We start from the raw sequence: 17926 nt of genomic DNA, 5'->3' as shown, positions 1-17926 counted from the left end.
GTCGACACCACCTCCTTCCAAATTATCTGAGCTGGACAACGGCAGTGTGGGTTGAAGAATTCGGTCACTGGAGGGGAATCCACCACAATGCGATTTCCATGGGATGGCGTTGTATGGTTGTGACCTTCGTAATCTGGAAGTGCAACATTTTTTTCTCAGCATCGTTCGGCAATTGCAGTATATTATAAATGTACGGTTTATAAAAAGTGCGTAGAAAGAAGACCAGGAATAGTTTTTGTCAATAAAAGGTTGACATACTAACTTTTTTTGTGTCGTCATATGGCAGCTTTTAGTGGAATTGCTCGTGGCAGAGTAGTCTCTAACCAGGCAGTTCTGTTAAACCAGGCAAATTAGAAATTTTTGGGGTGCATTTAATTTTGTTTTGCTTTGTTAATTTTGTTGCTTTGTTTTGAAGTAGCATGTAGTCATTGCAGGGACCTGGTGCGAGCTACTATATTGATAGCCAAGCTGCAAATCTTTTTTATTTGTGTGTGGCCTGTTGGATGGACAAAATTTCTTATGCAATTAATTTGTATGGAGTCGAGGAACAATAACACGAGCCAGTGTTGCATTTGGAGTCTACACAAGAGCAAGAGCCCACAGCACTAAACACTACTGGGCAGCGATATTTCACAAGGTTTTGATAAAAGTGTCCCCACTTGTAAACATAGTCTTCCGTGAGCCTTTCACCAGGGTGATTGCATTGTGAACTTAGTGTCAAAGCCTAGTTTGTGCTAGAGAGCTAATGGTTTGGGCTGTATAATTCTTGTGTAGTGTCTTTCTGGATCTTTGAGGTTTGGTACAGCAGACAAGGTTGCCACTCCTCTTAACTTGCTTTTTTATTTTTTTTCAGAAAGTAACAAATGCCCATCGTTGAGTTGAGACATTTCATGTGCGAGGTCACCATGCTCTGCCGTTGATTGAAACAAGCAATCGCTCAACTAATGTCAAGGAGGCCAAATGTGAACAAACTTACGTATGTTAGCTAATCACCAAAAGAATGTTGTCTGACATTTTTGCTCCTTTTATCTATGTCACAACAGATCGTCAGTGCTTACATCTTGTGCGTGTGGTGTGGTTAAGAAGGGAAACGGCATTGAATTCCTTGTCCCTCTGATCACATGCATATACACAATTACTCAAGGCACTTCTCAAGAAAAACAATATCAATGCATAGCCTTTATTCCTATTCCTTTAGAACAGCTAGTGAAAGAAGAAAAAACTCATGCTGTTTGCATTTATGTCAACATTATAGCTTGTTTGTCCAACTTTGCCATGAATATCATTTTATAATAGGAAACAAGCCTAATGTTTGAGGCTGAAATGATTTGCCTGTTGGTGCTTCCAAGATGTTTCATAAAATTGAATAATGTATAAAACTGCATTGAAAAAAAAAAAAAATAGGTCATCTTTCAGATTGACCTGTATTTTGTTACTTGTGTGTTCTAGAGTTTCTTGTGTGTGTGGTGCATGCCTCCTCATTTGAGACTGTACCTTTGACACAGCGCTATGTCAGATGTCCTAGTCGAAGAGTGCGCACATTGCGAAACAGGTGTGTTCTATTGGATGTTGTTTAAATAAAATGTGTGCGATTGATTTCATGTCGGGCAGGTGTGTGCCTTATTTTATAGCTCATCAGTAACTGAAGGCAAAGCAATTTTTGCGGGACCAGAGCCTTCTCGTAAGACTGCATTCTCACTTAGAAAGTTTACAACATAGAGTAAGCCCTAAAAACCGGCAACTGGCTGTAGCTCAGTCGAAATTTCTTCGAACGGGCATTTTACTGCAATATTTTAGTGCATTGTAAAGCTTTTGACTGTGGCCATTTAATCGAATAAATGAGGTTAGACAGTGGGTGGGAATCTGTTCATGTTCGTTGCCCCTGTGGTCGCCCAACTTCCTCATTACCCACCAAACTGGCTTGTTGCACTCTGTGGTGACTCTGAAGCAGGGAACACATGAGTGGCAAAAATGGGCACCACGCACCGATTCTCGTGGCAACACCCGAGGACGCTACGATGTGGACCTTTGCCAAGCCGCCACGTCACAGCGTGCACACAAGTTGCCATAGAAACTGCCGCGCGGTGCATGTGTTCCCTGCTTGAGTTCCTCTCCAATGTAAACTATGAAAAGAGACAACGTAGATGTCACGATGTATCTGAAGCCTTGTGCGGTGAGGGTTTCCAAGAGCTGAAGTGCTGGATATTGTGGCCCTAAGGCCATCTGCTGTGGAGTCACTCAAAAATCCAGCCACTCCTTTTGCATGGGACTCCCAAGAAGACAAAAACTTAAGAAATTCCTTCAAGAACTCCACTTCCTTAGACCCTGGACGTAGAGCTTTTGCTGTGAAGGGGGAAGTCATGATCTTGATCAGGCAGTTGATGGTTCTGAAAGAATGCAAATTGACTCGTATATAGTGTGCTAGCATTTCCCATTGTTGATACAAGTTAAAATTGCTGCGATAGACAACTGAAATTTTCGTGCACTGCTCACTAAAAATAACAACATTATACAGAAATGTAAACAGAGGATCTAGACTTAACAAAGTTTCCCTCAGGTAGCCCCTCGAGGTACTTAGCACGAGTTTTTATTATTTTTCTGATTGGTTCAATAGGTCAAAGGGCAGCAACCTAACTGATTAGCAGGTTTCTGCTTACATAAAGAAGGACAATGTTGCATCAAAGCTGCTGCACGAGGACTCTAGCTCACCCTGGAAGAACTGGAGTCCATTGATGACACGGTCTCTGAAGAGTTGGAGGCGAAGGACACCATCATTTTCTCAAATCCATTTGGCTGAAGGTGCACTGATGTAAGACCGGGCATTGCCTTCAGGGTAACATTGCTTGAGTCTTTTTTTAATGCTTCCCTTACACGCCGCATGGAGACCTGAAACTGTAGCCATAACACATTGCATACAGATTACCTTTTTCACTTAAAGACGTTACCTTTTTCACTTAAAGATGTGTGTTTAAGCACGAGTATATAAATGCTTTCAAAAATACCTTTTACAAAATGACTTCACACCAGAATAGCCAGAAACACGAGATCTGAAACAGCAAAATTGCTAAGTTCTTGTTTTGTTACGAAGTTATAACACATACCATTCCATCTGGGGTGTTCAGTGGATACTGGAGGAGCATATTCCGGGGGCACTTGAGTAAAGGAGGAAAATCTGAGAGGAAATGTAGATGCCGGAATGAATCGACAGGGTACTCAAGTCTGCAGGTAACTTTCCCTGACTTAACGCCGACTCCCAAGATTTTCCACATTTGACGGTTCCATGAAGCACTGTCTGAAGTGAGGAAATCAACAGAGTCCGCTTGCTTCAACCAGGATTGTAGCCTCTATTAGAATTTTTGCAAGCTCCTCTGCCTTGGCATTTCCACTGGTGGCAAAAACACTAATAATTTAAGTCCATTTTCCAGTGAATGGGACGAACATGATAGTCAAGCAATGGTCACAGGCAACATTCTGTTCCTCAGTCATAGAAGATTCCATGTCGACAGATTTTAATGTGTCCAGAAGGTGTTACATTGAGGTGCTCAGAAAGTTTGATCTTATCCACTAAAAGGCCACCACGTCTTTTAAAGCTACTGATGTGCCTCGTCTTCTGCTTTAGTTGTTTCAGCACCTTGTGATTGAAACCATACCCACTTTTGTAGTGTCTGAGGTAGCGCTTCAACATACTTTTGCTTGGTAGGGAAATGATGTTGTGTTTGGGAAGATGTTCATAGAGCTTGGCACTTTTCATTTTCATCAGGATACATTCCAGAACCCAGTCCCTTGAGTAGGTGTTTCCCTTCGAGTTTCTCTTCTTTGCTGCCAAAAAACACTGCCCAACACTTTCTTGCTGCTTGGGAGGCAAGGTTGCAATCTCTGCCTGTAGTACTTCGTCAGGTTCTGAGGCATTATCATCTTGTATTTGCTTGAGCTGGGCTTGGAGGTTAGCATAGCGAGACAGCAGTCTTCGGTCTTGACTGATCGCTGAATCCTTGACCATTGTGTTAGAAGCGCCTTTCTCAGGTATCGGCAGGAGATGCATCCTTGTCCTGGGAAGTAAAAAAGAAAACATTTAAAAGTTGAAACCAAACACAGCTTTCAGCTTAAATAACAATGCATAAGATATTGCAATTTACTATGTTAGATTGGACAAAAACGATGTTGGCATGACATTCCTAATTCTGCCCAAGTGGCACTGATACATACCTTTAGTTGCTTCTTTTCCAGTGCAGCGGCTGCTGAAGCGTGGGCCCTCACGGGTGGCCACTTGCCCCTCAAGGCCCTTTGTAAGGTAGGATCTTGGCATGTTGCTCATCGGGACGGCACCTCCACGGAGACAATAGGAGTCGACGTCTCTGAGAAAAGCCTTTGCTTCCTTGCAGCTGACGACGCGTCCTCCTTCAGCCATGCGGCCACAGAGATGAACAGTGTATACAACACTAGGCATGCTGTCTCGTGAAAAAAATCACTAATCTCTCAGATAAAACTTAATTGCCACACATTTTAAGTTTACAATACACGAGACCACTGAGGCTTGGAACTCGGTGACAGCTCCAGTACTCGGAGGGAACATACAGCGTGGAGTATTCTTCGGGCAGACAGGCTTAATCAAACGCCCCGGTATCGGCTGCAGCCGGTACGGTGCTGCTGCAGGCAGTTGGGGAGGCAGTGTCTGGCCTTTTACCGTCACCTGAGGAAGCATCGGCACCCTTTCGCTTCCTCGGTGGCCTTGGCTGCGACGCTTCCTTTGATAAATAGCTCAGAGCATTCGGAAGCAATGTCGGCACAGCACTCGGCAAGAGCTCCGGCTTTCCTTGCGGAATGCGCACCTCTTCTTTGTTTATAATGTGAACGAAGTCTTGCATTAATGAAGCTCACACACCAAACGTGTTTCATCCAGGAGCTTATCCTTGCGATGCAAGTTTCGTTCTTTTTTCTTCCTTGTTAGATATTGAGAACAGCAACGGCTGCTCACTTTTCTGCCTCTGATAGCCTCTCTGGCACCCCGGAGCGAAGCAGTAGCATTGTCAACGTCGATTCGGCATAGCACTTCATTGGCCATGAACGACAGAAGACGTGGGTAACACTGGGTAAAGATCAGTTTGGAACGAGAGCCACTTCGCACTGCCAAACCGCAACCCAAACCTACTCACCGAAGGCCTTCGGAACGCTTGGAATCGATCGGATCCTTCAGCCCCTACGACTGCAGCGCCACCATGTACATCCGGGACCTTTCCACATTCGCCGCTTCACAGCAATGCATGACACGCGTTGGCGCCTGATCCCACTACCCCTCCTCTAGTTCACTTTACTGCGGTCGCGGCCAAGAACCTGCAGAATATCACATTTATTGCCTCGTACAGTATCATTGTGAAAGCAATTTCAACAGAAAGTGGTGCCAGACTGTTCATTGCCTCAGTGCAATACCTATTGCACCGAGGTGGGGGTCAGTTTTCACCGATATCCAGCTGTTGCTGCACTGAGAAAAGAGTGGCTCTCGAAGTTGAGATCTAATTCACGCGATGGTTTGCTCTAAACATTTCACCGCCGAAGACTTCAAACCAACGATGCATGACAACCAAGGTAAGTGGAAAAATAAAACTGTTTACATAAGTGTCACGAGTGGCCCAAAGTAGAGTGCGCATAAAGCGTTCGCTTTGATGCTCGCTGCTGGGCAGTGTCATCGTCACTAGTGTGGGTTCTCCCACTGCGGTGTTTTTGGAGAGGATGCGAATGCCACAAACGTATTGCTGCGTGAGAATCGGACTTTTCAAACATTGTAGAATTGTCACTCCTACGAAACCCCTACACAATGCCACACTAAAGGGGGCACTGACTGCAGTGGAAGTGACTCACTCGGTGCCTGCAAATGCATCGGATGCACCTCATCACTATTCTTGAAGTTCGGTAGGAAATACATAGTAAATAGGGATGATGGCAACTGGTCAATCTACCAAAGGAGTAACAGGGACTATCGAGCCTAATCAATTACGTGTTCATACTCCATGAATTTCGCTAACCCTCCACGTGGCAAAGGTTTCGTGCCACTTTGCTTGAAAAACAAATTTTCCACAGCAAATCATGCTACATGAAAACGGCATGATTACATCTAAGTTTAACAGCTCACTAACGTACAAAGCTCGAGCCATTCTTTTTCCGAAGTGACTGCATTGCCTACTGACTGCACTGCCTACTGCAAAACGCTTCGTGAGCCCTATATTTTCAAGAATTACAAAATTAGCGAAAATAAAGGCAAGCAAATGCCTCTCTTGTTTTGTGGCCAGAATTCAAGTCTTTAGAATTCGCGAGAGTTAGTGGCCGTGAATAGATTCCTATGCCTAATTTATGAATAATTGGGATCGCAAAAATAAACGGTTTTAGATATGCGGCGTTTAAAACGATCAGGAGGATTATTCGAAGCGATTCTCTCAAAGACATGTCCGGCCGTTGGAGTTACAAACAATAGTTATTCAGCACGGCAAGCGATCCTTGCTGAGAGCCGACGACTGTGTGCCCGGCATTCACAAGTTCACCTTCGACAAGGCACCGATTTCCGTCGGCAATGTACTCCATAATAGTATGCAATGGCACTGAAACTGAAACAAATAACCACATCACAACAACAGCCAAAGTAGCAACATCATATAAGTATCCGGCTTGACATTCCTTGCTTTCGCTTATTTCCACTCTTGGGGAACGATACAATCTTTTCGAAAAAACAAGCATTCACAACGTAAATAGTGCAGTTTACTCGAAAACTAGCCTTCATTGTCGCGAGGATCCATGTTTCAACGTGCGCCGAGAGCAGATGACGTGCGGCGATGTCTACACTAGCAGTGTTTCCAACATCGGCCGCACAGTGGCTACTCTCTTCGATCTCGAGGCGATATTCCCCTCGAACCACCTATGGAATAAAGTTTATAGCAGGCGACGATGGTAGTGAAGTTTGTCTCTTTTTATTTATTTTTAAAGCCTCGGAGACCTTCGCGGCGTTTTGGTCTCCGCAGTACGCTGGACACCCGTAGTTTTAACGGTTCTTCCTATCAGAAGTGCAGAAACTGAAAAACGTTTTTTCGATAACTGCAAACCCACACCACTTTCATTCTGCTGGCGGTGCTCGGAGCTCTTTCAACTTCTCGGCAACCAGGCGAACCACGTCGGGGTGCAGGAAGCAGTTGACGACGTCCCGCGCTCGGGGCGTTCCGGAGTTCTCCGTGAACCTGGAACGCTTGCGGGGCGGGCTCTCGGGCGGCAGCTGTGCCCCAGAACTGGACGCATACTCCTCCAGGGTGCACTGCGCGACCGGGGTGGGCTCGTAATCGCGCACCATCCCCTCCTCCTCAGCGGGCTCAACCTCCCCAGTTGGGGGTCCCAGTAGCTTCGAGATGTAGGCCAAGTTCTCGTCGGGTGTGGTCAGTTCCTGCAAAAATCCAGCACAATCTCGATTTTAAAAAAAGCAAAGGCTTTCAGATTTTTTTTGTTTTCTTTTTAGAGCGCAGCTCTTAGGCGCCCGTTTCCGGCTTGAGCGGCGTCGCCGTCGGCGTCGGCGTAACCGCACGGTGCATTATGGGGAATGTCCCATAATGCACCGCGCGAGCCTCCCCCTAGGTCACGTGACCTCGGGGGGGGGGGGGGGGGGGGGGCATGTTCCTCCCAAGGTCACGTGACCCCCGATGACGTCATCGTCACTGATGACGTCACCGGCATACGCATCGTCATCATCATCACTGATGACGTCACCGGCATCCGCATCGTCATCGTCACTGATGACGTCATCAGTGACGTCACAGATGACGTCACCGGCATCGTCATCTTCATCATCACTGATGACGTCACCGGCATCGTCATCATCACTGGTGACGTCATCAGTGACGTCACTGATGACTTTACCGACATCCGTATCGTCATCGTCATCATCCTTGATGACGTCATTAGTGACATCACTGATGACGTCACCAGTGATGATGACGATGTGGATGTCGGTGATATGACGCCATCAGTGATGATGACGATGACGATGCGGATGCCGGTGACGACATCATCATCGGTATCCACATCGTCATCGTCACTGATGACGTCATCAGCGACGTCAGTGATGACATCATCGGCATTGTCATCGTCCCGTGACTCCCAGTTCACGTGACCCCCCCCCCCCGGTCAGTTGACCCCCCCCCCCCCAGTATCCTTCCCTCCTCCTCCTCAAGAGCTGCGCTCTAATTCGGCGTTACAGGGAGTTGTAAACGGCTTTCGCTTTTTTTATTTGTGCATAGTGTGACACTGTTACAACAAACGAGCAATCCTTTTCTTCCCCCATTCTTCGCATAAAGTCGAAAGACTGCCATCAAAACTACTTGTGTGGCTAGAAGTGCTCATTTGGCACTGTAACTAGATCGGTAAATTTAGGAGTCTGCCCTTTTGGAGTAGAGTGCAAGAAAGTGCCTATGTCGAGCTCGCAATAACGATGCCGTGCAGTGTATGTATAACTTGCTAATATTTGTCATATATGGCCTTGACCTTCACCTTGGCGATTCCAAATACGAGGAAATTTAAAAGTAAATTCTGGACGGAAAAAAGATGCAGCAAGATGTCGAAGTTCTGACAGTTACTACTAGTGTGCAGGTAAACTGAAGGAAGTCACCCAAGACTAGGGCACGGAAAATCCAAAGCAGTAGAGAAAGAAGGGGACAAACAACATCTCAAAAACTGTGCCTGTCCCTCTCCTTTTCTCTACCACCTTAGATTTCTTTGTTCATGGTCCAGCATCAAGTAGGCCATCATAGCAAATAGTTGTTTCTTCTCCATAATTATTATTTTTGATGATGATGATTTGGGGTTTTATGGCGCAAGAGCAACTTAGGCCATATTGCGCCAAACGAAGGTTTTCCCAAAGGGCTTAGAGGTGTGATCTAAAAGTACTGCAAGTTACAGCTGGTGTAAAAGGCCAGTGTTATGAAGGAAATTTAAAACTCGATCGAATGGTACCAATGGTTCATCGCCAAGCAGGAAATATGGATGAAAGGGGAGGTGATCGCGAAAAAGTTCAAGAAAACATTTTCGGCGCTCTGGATTTAAAGCTTTGCAATGCCACAGGATGTGCAAAACAGTCATATCTTTGCCACACTTGTCGCAAAGTTTAACATCTTCACCACAGAGCAGGTGCAAATGAGTCAAACGGGTATGACCAATTCTTAAACGGCAAAGGAGAACCTCAACCCGACGGACTTTATGGAAGGAACTCTCCCATACCCCCAGTTGGGGCTTGATAACATGAAGCTTGTTCTCTTTTTCCAAATCCCAATCCAACTGCCATGACTTCATAATCGATTTCTGTATGATCGGTTTCAGGTCTTGGTGTGGCAGGCCAAGAGGCAGTTTTGGGTACTCTTTTGCAGAGGCAGCAAGCAAGTCTGCTTTTTCATTGCCGGAAATACCCACGTGGCTTGGGACCCAGCAGAATTTAATCTGGTGTCCTAGTTGAAGTGCTCGGTTAAGCCGTACCCGAAGACATTGCACGAGAAGGTTCTTGCTGTCTGCTAAGGACGAAACGGCTAGAAGAACGCCTTGAGAGTCGACAAACAGAATTGCTTTCATGATATTGTTCTCTAATAAGTACTCCACAGCCATTAAAATACCGTACAATTCGGCAGTAAAAATATTTGCGACAGTGTGGAGTTGTCGAACTTTGCTGAAGGTAATGGAATAAACTGCACACCCCACAAAAGTTGATGTTTTCGATCCATCAGTGTAAAAATGCGAGTAGTCCTTGTATTTCTGTTCTAAATCGGCAAACTCCTGCTGAAGAACGAGTGGAGAAACAGCTCCCTTTCTGTACTTAGACAGTGACCAGTCACAAGAAATTGGCAGAAGGTCCCAAGGCGCAACTCTCTCATTGCCCCTCAACACAGCAGCCTCACTAAAGGGGAGATGGAGCGATGTTACCATGCTCTGCACTCTGAAACTCAGGGGCCGAACAATGCTCGGCTTGTTTTCAAAGAGTCGGAAGGACGTAGAAGGTTGAAGTGCATCAAAAGTGGGATGTTCAGGATAGCTGTATATCTTGTAAGCATAACAAAGACTCAAATACTGCCTTCGTCTTTCCAAAGACATTTGATGTGTATCAGCATACAAGCTAAGCACAGGTGATGTTCGAAATGCTCCCGTGGCAAGCCTGAGCCCCAGATGATGGACGGGGTCCAACATTTTTAGGGCAGACGGACGTGCCGACCCATAAACAATCGCGCCATAGTCCAGACGGGACCGCACCAAGAAGTTATAAAGTCGTAAGAGACACCGTCTGTCAGACCCCCAGGATGTGTGTGAAAGCACTTTGAGAATGTTAGACGACCGCAAGCATTTCTGCTTCAGCTCCTTGATGTGAGCCACAAAAGTAAGTTTCTTGTCGAAAATAACCCCTAAAAATTTGTGCTCGTATTTTACAGGTATTGCAGTGCTATTGAGCTGCAAACAAGGATCAAGCAACATACCACGACATAGTGAAAATGGCACACACACTGTTTTTTCAGATGAAAACTTAAAACCATTTTCATCGGCCCAATTGCTCATTTTGTTTATTGAGAGTTGAAGCTGGCGCTCACAACTTGAGAGATTGCAGGACGAAAAGGAAATCTGCACGTCATCTACATATAATGAATATGAAACTGATGGAGGTATCACTGCAGCAAGGCTGTTTATCTTCACCACAAACAAAGTGACACTCAATACAGCCCCCTGAGGGACGCCATTCTCCTGAGGAAAAACATCCGAAAGTGTGGAACCAAACCTAACCTGAAAAGTTCGGTTAGTCAAAAACTCCCTTATGCAGCGCAACATGCGGCCACGGACACCATGTGTGTATAAGTCCTTTAGAATCCCGTAACGCCAGGTAGTATCATAAGCTTTCTCTAGGTCAAAAAATACTGAAACGCAGTGCTGTCGATGAACAAAAGCTTCACGTATGAAAGTTTCCAGGCGAACAAGATGATCCAATGTTGATCGCCCCATTCTAAACCCACACTGATTGGGATCTAAAATTCCCTCAGTCTCTAAAAAGTGTACTAATCGTGTATTTATTAGTTTTTCATAAGTTTTCCCAAGGCAACTGGTCATTGCAATGGGACGATAACTTGCTGGTAGAGTAGAGTCTTTACCGGGTTTTAGGAGAGGAATTATATGTGCCCGCTTCCAGCACTGAGGAAAGGCAGAAGCCATCCACAAATGATTAAAAAAGGTTAACAAATGGCCTAGAGATTCAGGAGACAAGTGCCGCAACATTTCATAGTGGATTTTGTCAGGACCAGGTGCCGACTGCTTTTTTGACCCAAGGGCCACGTCGAGTTCGCACATTGTGAAAGGCTGGTTGTATACAAGAGTGTCTGATCCTGACATAGCAATTGGCTGCTTTTCTGCTACAGCTTTGAACTTCTTAAATTTTGCCGAATATAATTAGATGAGCTAGACACTTTACAAAAATGTTCCGCAAGAACATTTGCCTGGCCTTTCAAGGTTGGCGAAGCCGAGGGAAAAAGAGGCGTTCTAAAAGAGAGGTAGTTACCCCGAATTTTTCTCATTCGGTCCCACACCTCTTTAGTAGTGACAAAACTGTTCACCTTGGAAACATATTTCATCCATGAGCTTTTCTTAGCTCGTTTCCTTGTCCAACGAGCCTTTGCTTTACATTTTTAAAACTCTATCTTGTTCCAGACCGTTGGGTAGCGGCAGAAAGTGCTCCAGGCCCTGTTCTGACGTTTAAGCGTAACAGAACAGTCTTTGGTCCACCAAGGCTTGCAGCGCTTAGGAAGATTTTCAGATGTTTGTGGAATAGAGGCTGAAGCAGCATTTATGATATGGTCCGTAACGTACAAGGTGGCATTTTCCGGAGTCGTAGCTAAAAGTTCGGCTGGGTCAAGCACTGCTTCCAATGCAAAAAAAGCCCAGTCAGCTTTGTCTAATTTCCACCTGGGGATACGTGTTGAAAGTGATGGAGGTGCTACAGTACTTTCTAAAAAGACAGGAAAATGGTCGCTCCCAAAAGGGTTATCTAAAACCTTCCAAGAAAAACAGGGAAGTAAAGTTGGGGATGAAAGAGACAAATCGATGGAACTGAAAGTATTATGAGATGCACTAAAAAATGTAGGATTATGTACATTTAAAAGGCAAAGGCCGGATGACAATAAAAATCTTTCAATGACACCACCACGGGAGTCTTGGCGAGCACTACCCCACATGGGGTGGTGGGCGTTAAAATCCCCCAAGATTAAAAAAGGTTGCGGAAGCTGCGCTACGAGTCCATGCAGGTCATGTACATGCAGTGGAATATTTGGTGGCAAGTAAAGTGAAACAAGCGTAATAAGGCGGTCAAGAAGAATACGAACTGCCACTGCTTCTAGAGAGGTTGTGAGAGGAACAGAAGTACAGGCAATACCACTCTGCACAACCACAGCTACTCCACCAGAGGAGTTGCTATGGGATGCACGGTCCTTTCTAAAAACCTGATGACGACGTAGAACATTTGTTTGTGTGTCCTTAAGATGAGTCTCCTGTAGGCATATAGCGACAGGTCGAAGCTCATCAAGAAAAAAATTTATGTCATCAATATTAGGGAAAAGACCACGGCAATTCCACTGCATAATACTATAGTTTTTTGCCATTTAAACGAAAAAATAAATAAATATATATATAAATATATATAAAAGTGACGTAAAAGGGAGATCCGTTAAGGTTTAAAATCTATTTTTACACGTGGGCTATTCTGCTTTTTAGGAGGATCTTTCTGTTTCCAAGTGGGGTCACTGGCAACAGAAAGAGACGACTCCGATCCTGAGAGGGGAGCGTCCGCCTCGGCCCTGGGCCCACTTACGTCCATGGGCTCATCTGTTGCCGCCGGCAGCTGACCCTTGGAGGTCGTCTGCTTCGGCGACTCCCCGGGCTTCCTCTGGGGAGCAGAGGCGCGAGGGGGTAGGCCTCGGCCCTTAGGGGCCGAAGGGCCAGGTGGAGCAGGGGGGGTCAGCCCCTGCCCTGAGGTGGATGCTGAGGAGGCAGCATCCACTTTACAATTCGAAAGCGGTGTCACTGGCACCGCTCCCGAGGGCGCAGGAGACCTCGACGGGAGGCGCAGATCGTCCGTAGACGTCTGTGTTCCAGTCGAAACCATTGGCCGTACCGGTCCCCTATGTACGACCTGGGCATACGAGCCTTTGGAAACAAAGGCAAAACGCTTTTTGGCATCAATGTAGGAAATGTTTTCATTAACCTTCAAGGTGAGAATTTCTTTTTCTTGCTTCCATAACAGGCAAGATCGGGAGTATGCTGGGTGTTTTCCTTTACAGTTTGTGCACTGAGCTTCGTTCTCACACACATCAGCGACGTGCTCCTTACTAGAGCATTTGGCACAGGTCTCGCTGCCCCGACAGTTGCGCGACCCATGGCCGAACCTTTGGCACTTAAAGCAGCGCTGAGGGTTCGGCACATAAGGCCGGACACGGCACTGAAGGTAGCCTGCCTTAACATTAGTGGGTAGAGTCGTGGAGTCAAAGGTCAGAATGACATGCCTGGTTTTACGTTCTATGCCGTCGCGACGGATGGTGATGCGTCGTGCTGCAACCACTCCCTGTCCGGAGAGACCCTCAACTAGCTCTGTATCTGTCAAGTCGAGCAAGTCATCTTCAGAGATGACCCCTTGGACGGTGTTCAACTTTCGGTGAGGGGTCACACTGACCTTATAGTCTGAGACAGAGTTCAGGGCTAGGAGTGATTCACTTTGTTTCTTTGTATTCACCTCAACAAGGAGGTCGCCTGATGCCATCTTTTTGGCGCTAAAGTTCGCACCAATAATACTTTCAAGCACTTTAGATACTAGAAATGGAGAAAGTTTAGCCAGTGGCTTTTCACCCTCAGCGTGCAAAACAAGAAACTTTGAGAATTTAAAAAGATCAGGAGTCTTAGTCGGAATGTCAAGGACTTCGGTGCGGGTCCTTTTCAGGGCCCGATCAGTTGGTTTAGTACGAGAACCCATAAAGATGGGAAGGAATTTCAGTGCCCGGGTGCACCGCCCACCACGGAGCCCAACGAGGGGGTAGGTAATGTGCCATAACAAGAAAGGCTTGGCTGACACAATTACTCTACCAGTGCTGCCCGGGCACTATAACCGAGTGTGGATGCAGGGACAGGACCTGTTTCCACTCAAGGTTAGCCCTTGCCGCCTAAGAAGGTGAAAAAGAAAGGAAGAGAGTGCAGAAGAAAAGAGAAAGAGGTGGAAGGAAAAGTGAAAGAAGGAAGAAGAGGGTAGAAGAGGCGACTGACTGAATCATCCTGGTCGGGCCAAGCCAGGACACCCGTCTACGAGAAGCAGGGGTCAAAGCAGTGTATTGCCTCGCCCGGGGGGCCCCGAAGGGTCCAAACATACCCCGGGCTTAGCTCAACCACCAGGGTCCCCTTTTCCCCGGACACGGGTACGCCACGCACAGCCAGACGTGGGTGGGTGAACCCACATGGCTCGGGGTTCGTAGTGACGCCACTCACCAAGCACCTACTAAAGTAGGTGCCCCCTGCGTGCGGGTATGGTGGCCCACGTGGCTGGGGTCCGTGGTGACGCTACTCACCAAGCACCTAGCACCAAAGGTGCAGGCGCCCCCTGCGGGGCTCGGGGTCCGTGGAGACGCCACTCTCCAAACACCTGCTTTCACAGGTGCCCCCTGCGGGGAATTATTATTATTTTTTTTTTTTTTTGATGACACAAGTATGACAGAAGAGCAATGTCCTTTTTTTCTGCATATTTTAACATTGTATATCACTCCTGCTACGGCTCTCAATAGAGAGCCGCAGTATTCTTTGAATCCTCATATAAATAAATAAATAAAATAAAAATGAAGTCTATGCATATGCGATGAGATTCACGTGTCGATAATCTTTTAACGCGGACCTCATGTTCTTGTTTCTGCGAAACTCTTCCAGCACTTGCAAGGAACCACCGGAGGGTAATTTCAGGGCGTCTTGCTATTTGTCATTGTTTCCGCTGCCGGATCGTTAGGGTAAGCTTGTGTGAAATTTCAAAACTTTCGGGTATTGCTTAGAACAATGTGGGATTTTATATAATCTTTATATGGAACATAATTTAGCAGTGGGAAGTTTCAGAATATTTCAAATTATTTGTGGTCTATTTGGGCGGTTTAGTAATTACCTCCGTTGATTGCTCTTCCTTCCTTTCACTGGTGCTCTGCAGAGAAGCTGGACCTACAGAGTAGACATCACGATTTTGTGTATGTCGCTTTGGCGTGCCGCAGCCTCCTATTAAAGGGTAAAATAGTCCCTCAGGGTGGAATGATGCACAACTGCACGTAGTGCACTAAAAAAAGAAAATATAAAAAATGATAAAAAATTAAACTTAGTAGTGTATGCAGTCTATTATACATGATAGACTGCTATATTCTGACAAGTTGCGAGCATCGTTGGTGGCAGTTGTGTTCTTTTGTTTTCAAAATTGAAATTTAAGTAAACTGCCAAGTGTAAATGAGTAAAGATGAGAGATGCTTTATTCCAACTAAAGTGTCGTGCTATGATTCATTTTTCAAGAATTTTTTAATACCCCAATATAAATGGAACCTACTCTGACCAGAGCCTAATTTCTAAGAAGAAGGTCCTGTGTTATTCTTGCACTTTATCTACTTTTATTACAAAAGGCAATAAGTAATATGCCTTAGTATCAAAGGTGAAGCCTCAATCATTATCGAGGATGAACTCATTTAGCGATGCAATCACTTTTTTTATTTTCAAGTGATGTGGTAACCATACCTCGGCAAAACTCACTCATGAGGGCCCTCACTCACCCTCACTCCCCCTCATCTTCACAGGTGAGGTGAGGGTGAGTGAGTTTCTGCACCAGGAAAATTCATGAGTGTGAGGGCGAGTGAGGGCCGTGAGGGCTGTGAGGGCGGTGAGGGCCGTCAGGGCCGTGAGGGCCGTGAGGGTTGTGAGGGCCGTGAGGGTTGTGAGGGCCGTGAGGGCCGTGAGGGCCGTGAGGGCCCTGAGGGCGGTGAGGGCCATGAGGGCGGTGAGGGTGGTAAGGGGTATGAGAGCCATGAGTGCGTGAGGGCGGTGAGTGGCGTGAGGGCCATGAGTGCGTGAGTGGTGTGAGGGCGGTGAGTGCGTGAGGGGTGTGAGGGCCATGAGTGCGTGAGGGCAGTGACATGAGAGGCGTGAGGGCCGTGAGGGCGGTGAGTGCATGAGGTGGTGTGAGGGCCATGAGTGCGTGAGGGCGGTGAGTACGTGAGGCGCCCTTCAGATTGAGCATCTTTCTCAGCAATTTTGGTGTTAATGGCGGGTTGTTCTCTAGCTTTCCCTAGATCGACACGAATTGCTGAGATCGGGTCCGGCTTGAAATAAGCAAGCAACTCGGAGCAATTCGAATACGTTTGAAGCGGCTGCATCCAATCAGGGACGCAAAATTTTCACGTGATACCTCATGCCGGTGATGATGACACCGAAAGACTTGCTCCTGGTTTGAAATCGATCGTTTTTTTGGAAATAAACTGTTTCAGAGAGGTGCAGTAGTATTCTTAACGAGATTTAAATGCAGAAAAACACGTTTATAACGCGTAATTGTGTCTAAATAGGGCAAGAAAAATAACATTTTATGATGACGATGGCAAATTGCAGCAATTGGTTGCTGCGTGTGATCGCGGGCGGCCCGTGTTGCTGGGGTTGCGACATAAAGTTTCTGGGCGAAATTGCCCCAGCTGAGGCTGGCCTGGGTGGCGTGAGGGCCATGAGTGCGTGAGGGGTGTGAGGGGTGTGAGGGCCGCAAGGGCGGTGAGGGGCGTGAGGGCGGTGAGGGGCGTGAGGGCGGTGAGTGGCGTGAGGGCGGTGAGGGCCGTGAGGGCCGTGAGTGGCATGAAGGCTATGAGTGCATGAGGGCGGTGAGGGCGGTGAGGGCTATGAGTGCGTGAGGGCCGTGAGGGCTATGAGTGCGTGAGGGCCGTGAGGGCTATGAGTGCGTGAGGGCCGTGAGGGCTATGAGTGCGTGAAGGCCGTGAGGGCGGTGAGGGCTATGAGTGCGTGAGGGCCGTGAGTGTGTGAGGGCCGTGAGGGCTATGAGTGCGTGAGGGCTATGAGTGCGTGAGGGCCGTGAGGGCAGTGAGGGCCGTGAGCGCGGTGAGGGCTGTGAGGGCTATGAGTGCGTGAGGGCCGTGAGGGCTATGAGTGCATGAGGGCCGTGAGTGCTATGAGTGCGTGAGGGCCGTGAGGGCTATGAGTGCGTGAAGGCCGTGAGGGCTATGAGTGCATGAGGACGATGAGGGCTATGAGTGCGTGAGGGCGGTGAGTGCGTGAGGGCTATGAGTGCGTGAGGGCCGTGAGGGCTATGAGTGCGTGAGGTCCGTGAGGGCTATGAGTGCGTGAGGGCCGTGAGGGCGGTGAGGGCTATGAGTGCGTGAGGGCTGTGAAGGCGGTGAGGGCTATGAGTGCATGAGGGCGGTGAGGGCGGTGAGGGCTATGAGTGCGTGAGGGCCGTGAGGGCGGTGAGGGCCGTGAGGGCTATGAGTGCGTGAGGGCGGTGAGGGCTATGAGTGCGTGAGGGCGGTGAGGGCCGTGAGGGCGGTGAGGGCTATGAGTGCGTGAGGGCGGTGAGGGCTATGAGTGCGTGAGGGCCGTGAGGGCGGTAAGGGCCGTGAGGGCGGTGAGGGCCGTGAGTGGCGTGAGGGCGGTGAGTGGCGTGAGGGCCATGAGTGAGTGAGGGACGTGAGGGCCGTGAGGGGCGTGAGGGCGGTGAGTGCGTGAGGGCCGTGAGGTTCAGTGAGGGTGAGTGAAGGGCTGAAGGTGAGTGTGACTGTGAGAGTGAGGATGAGTGAGGGGCTGAAGGTGAGTGTAGCTGTGAGGGTGAGGGTGAGTGAGGGGCTTAGGTGAGTGTGGCTGTGAGGGTGAGGGTGAGTAAGGG

At 47.6% G+C, this 17926-nt stretch overlaps 2 protein-coding genes across 2 annotated transcripts in view; one reads left to right on the top strand and one right to left on the bottom strand.

The window, feature by feature from the left end:
• LOC8028987 overlaps positions 1 to 1928 on the top strand; it is a 39044-nt gene extending 37116 nt beyond the window's left edge. The window contains exon 16 of the mRNA XM_029968512.4: positions 854 to 1928. Within this exon, the coding sequence (XP_029824372.3) occupies positions 854 to 877 (24 nt within the window). The 3' untranslated portion in view covers positions 878 to 1928. The remainder of the gene's footprint in view (positions 1 to 853) is intronic.
• A 1596-nt stretch (positions 1929 to 3524) lies between these two features.
• LOC8028988 (HSPB1-associated protein 1) overlaps positions 3525 to 17926 on the bottom strand; it is a gene marked incomplete at its 5' end in the record, with an annotated part of 36808 nt that continues 22406 nt past the window's right edge. Inside the window, 1 exon segment of the mRNA XM_042290284.1 lies at positions 3525 to 7420. Within this exon segment, the coding sequence (XP_042146218.1) occupies positions 7100 to 7420 (321 nt within the window).

The sequence above is a fragment of the Ixodes scapularis genome, unplaced genomic scaffold (genome assembly GCF_016920785.2).
Source record: "Ixodes scapularis isolate PalLabHiFi unplaced genomic scaffold, ASM1692078v2 PGA_scaffold0__279_contigs__length_252992795, whole genome shotgun sequence".
Lineage (NCBI taxonomy): Eukaryota > Metazoa > Arthropoda > Arachnida > Ixodida > Ixodidae > Ixodes > Ixodes scapularis.
This window is presented reverse-complemented; position numbering and strand designations above follow the sequence as displayed.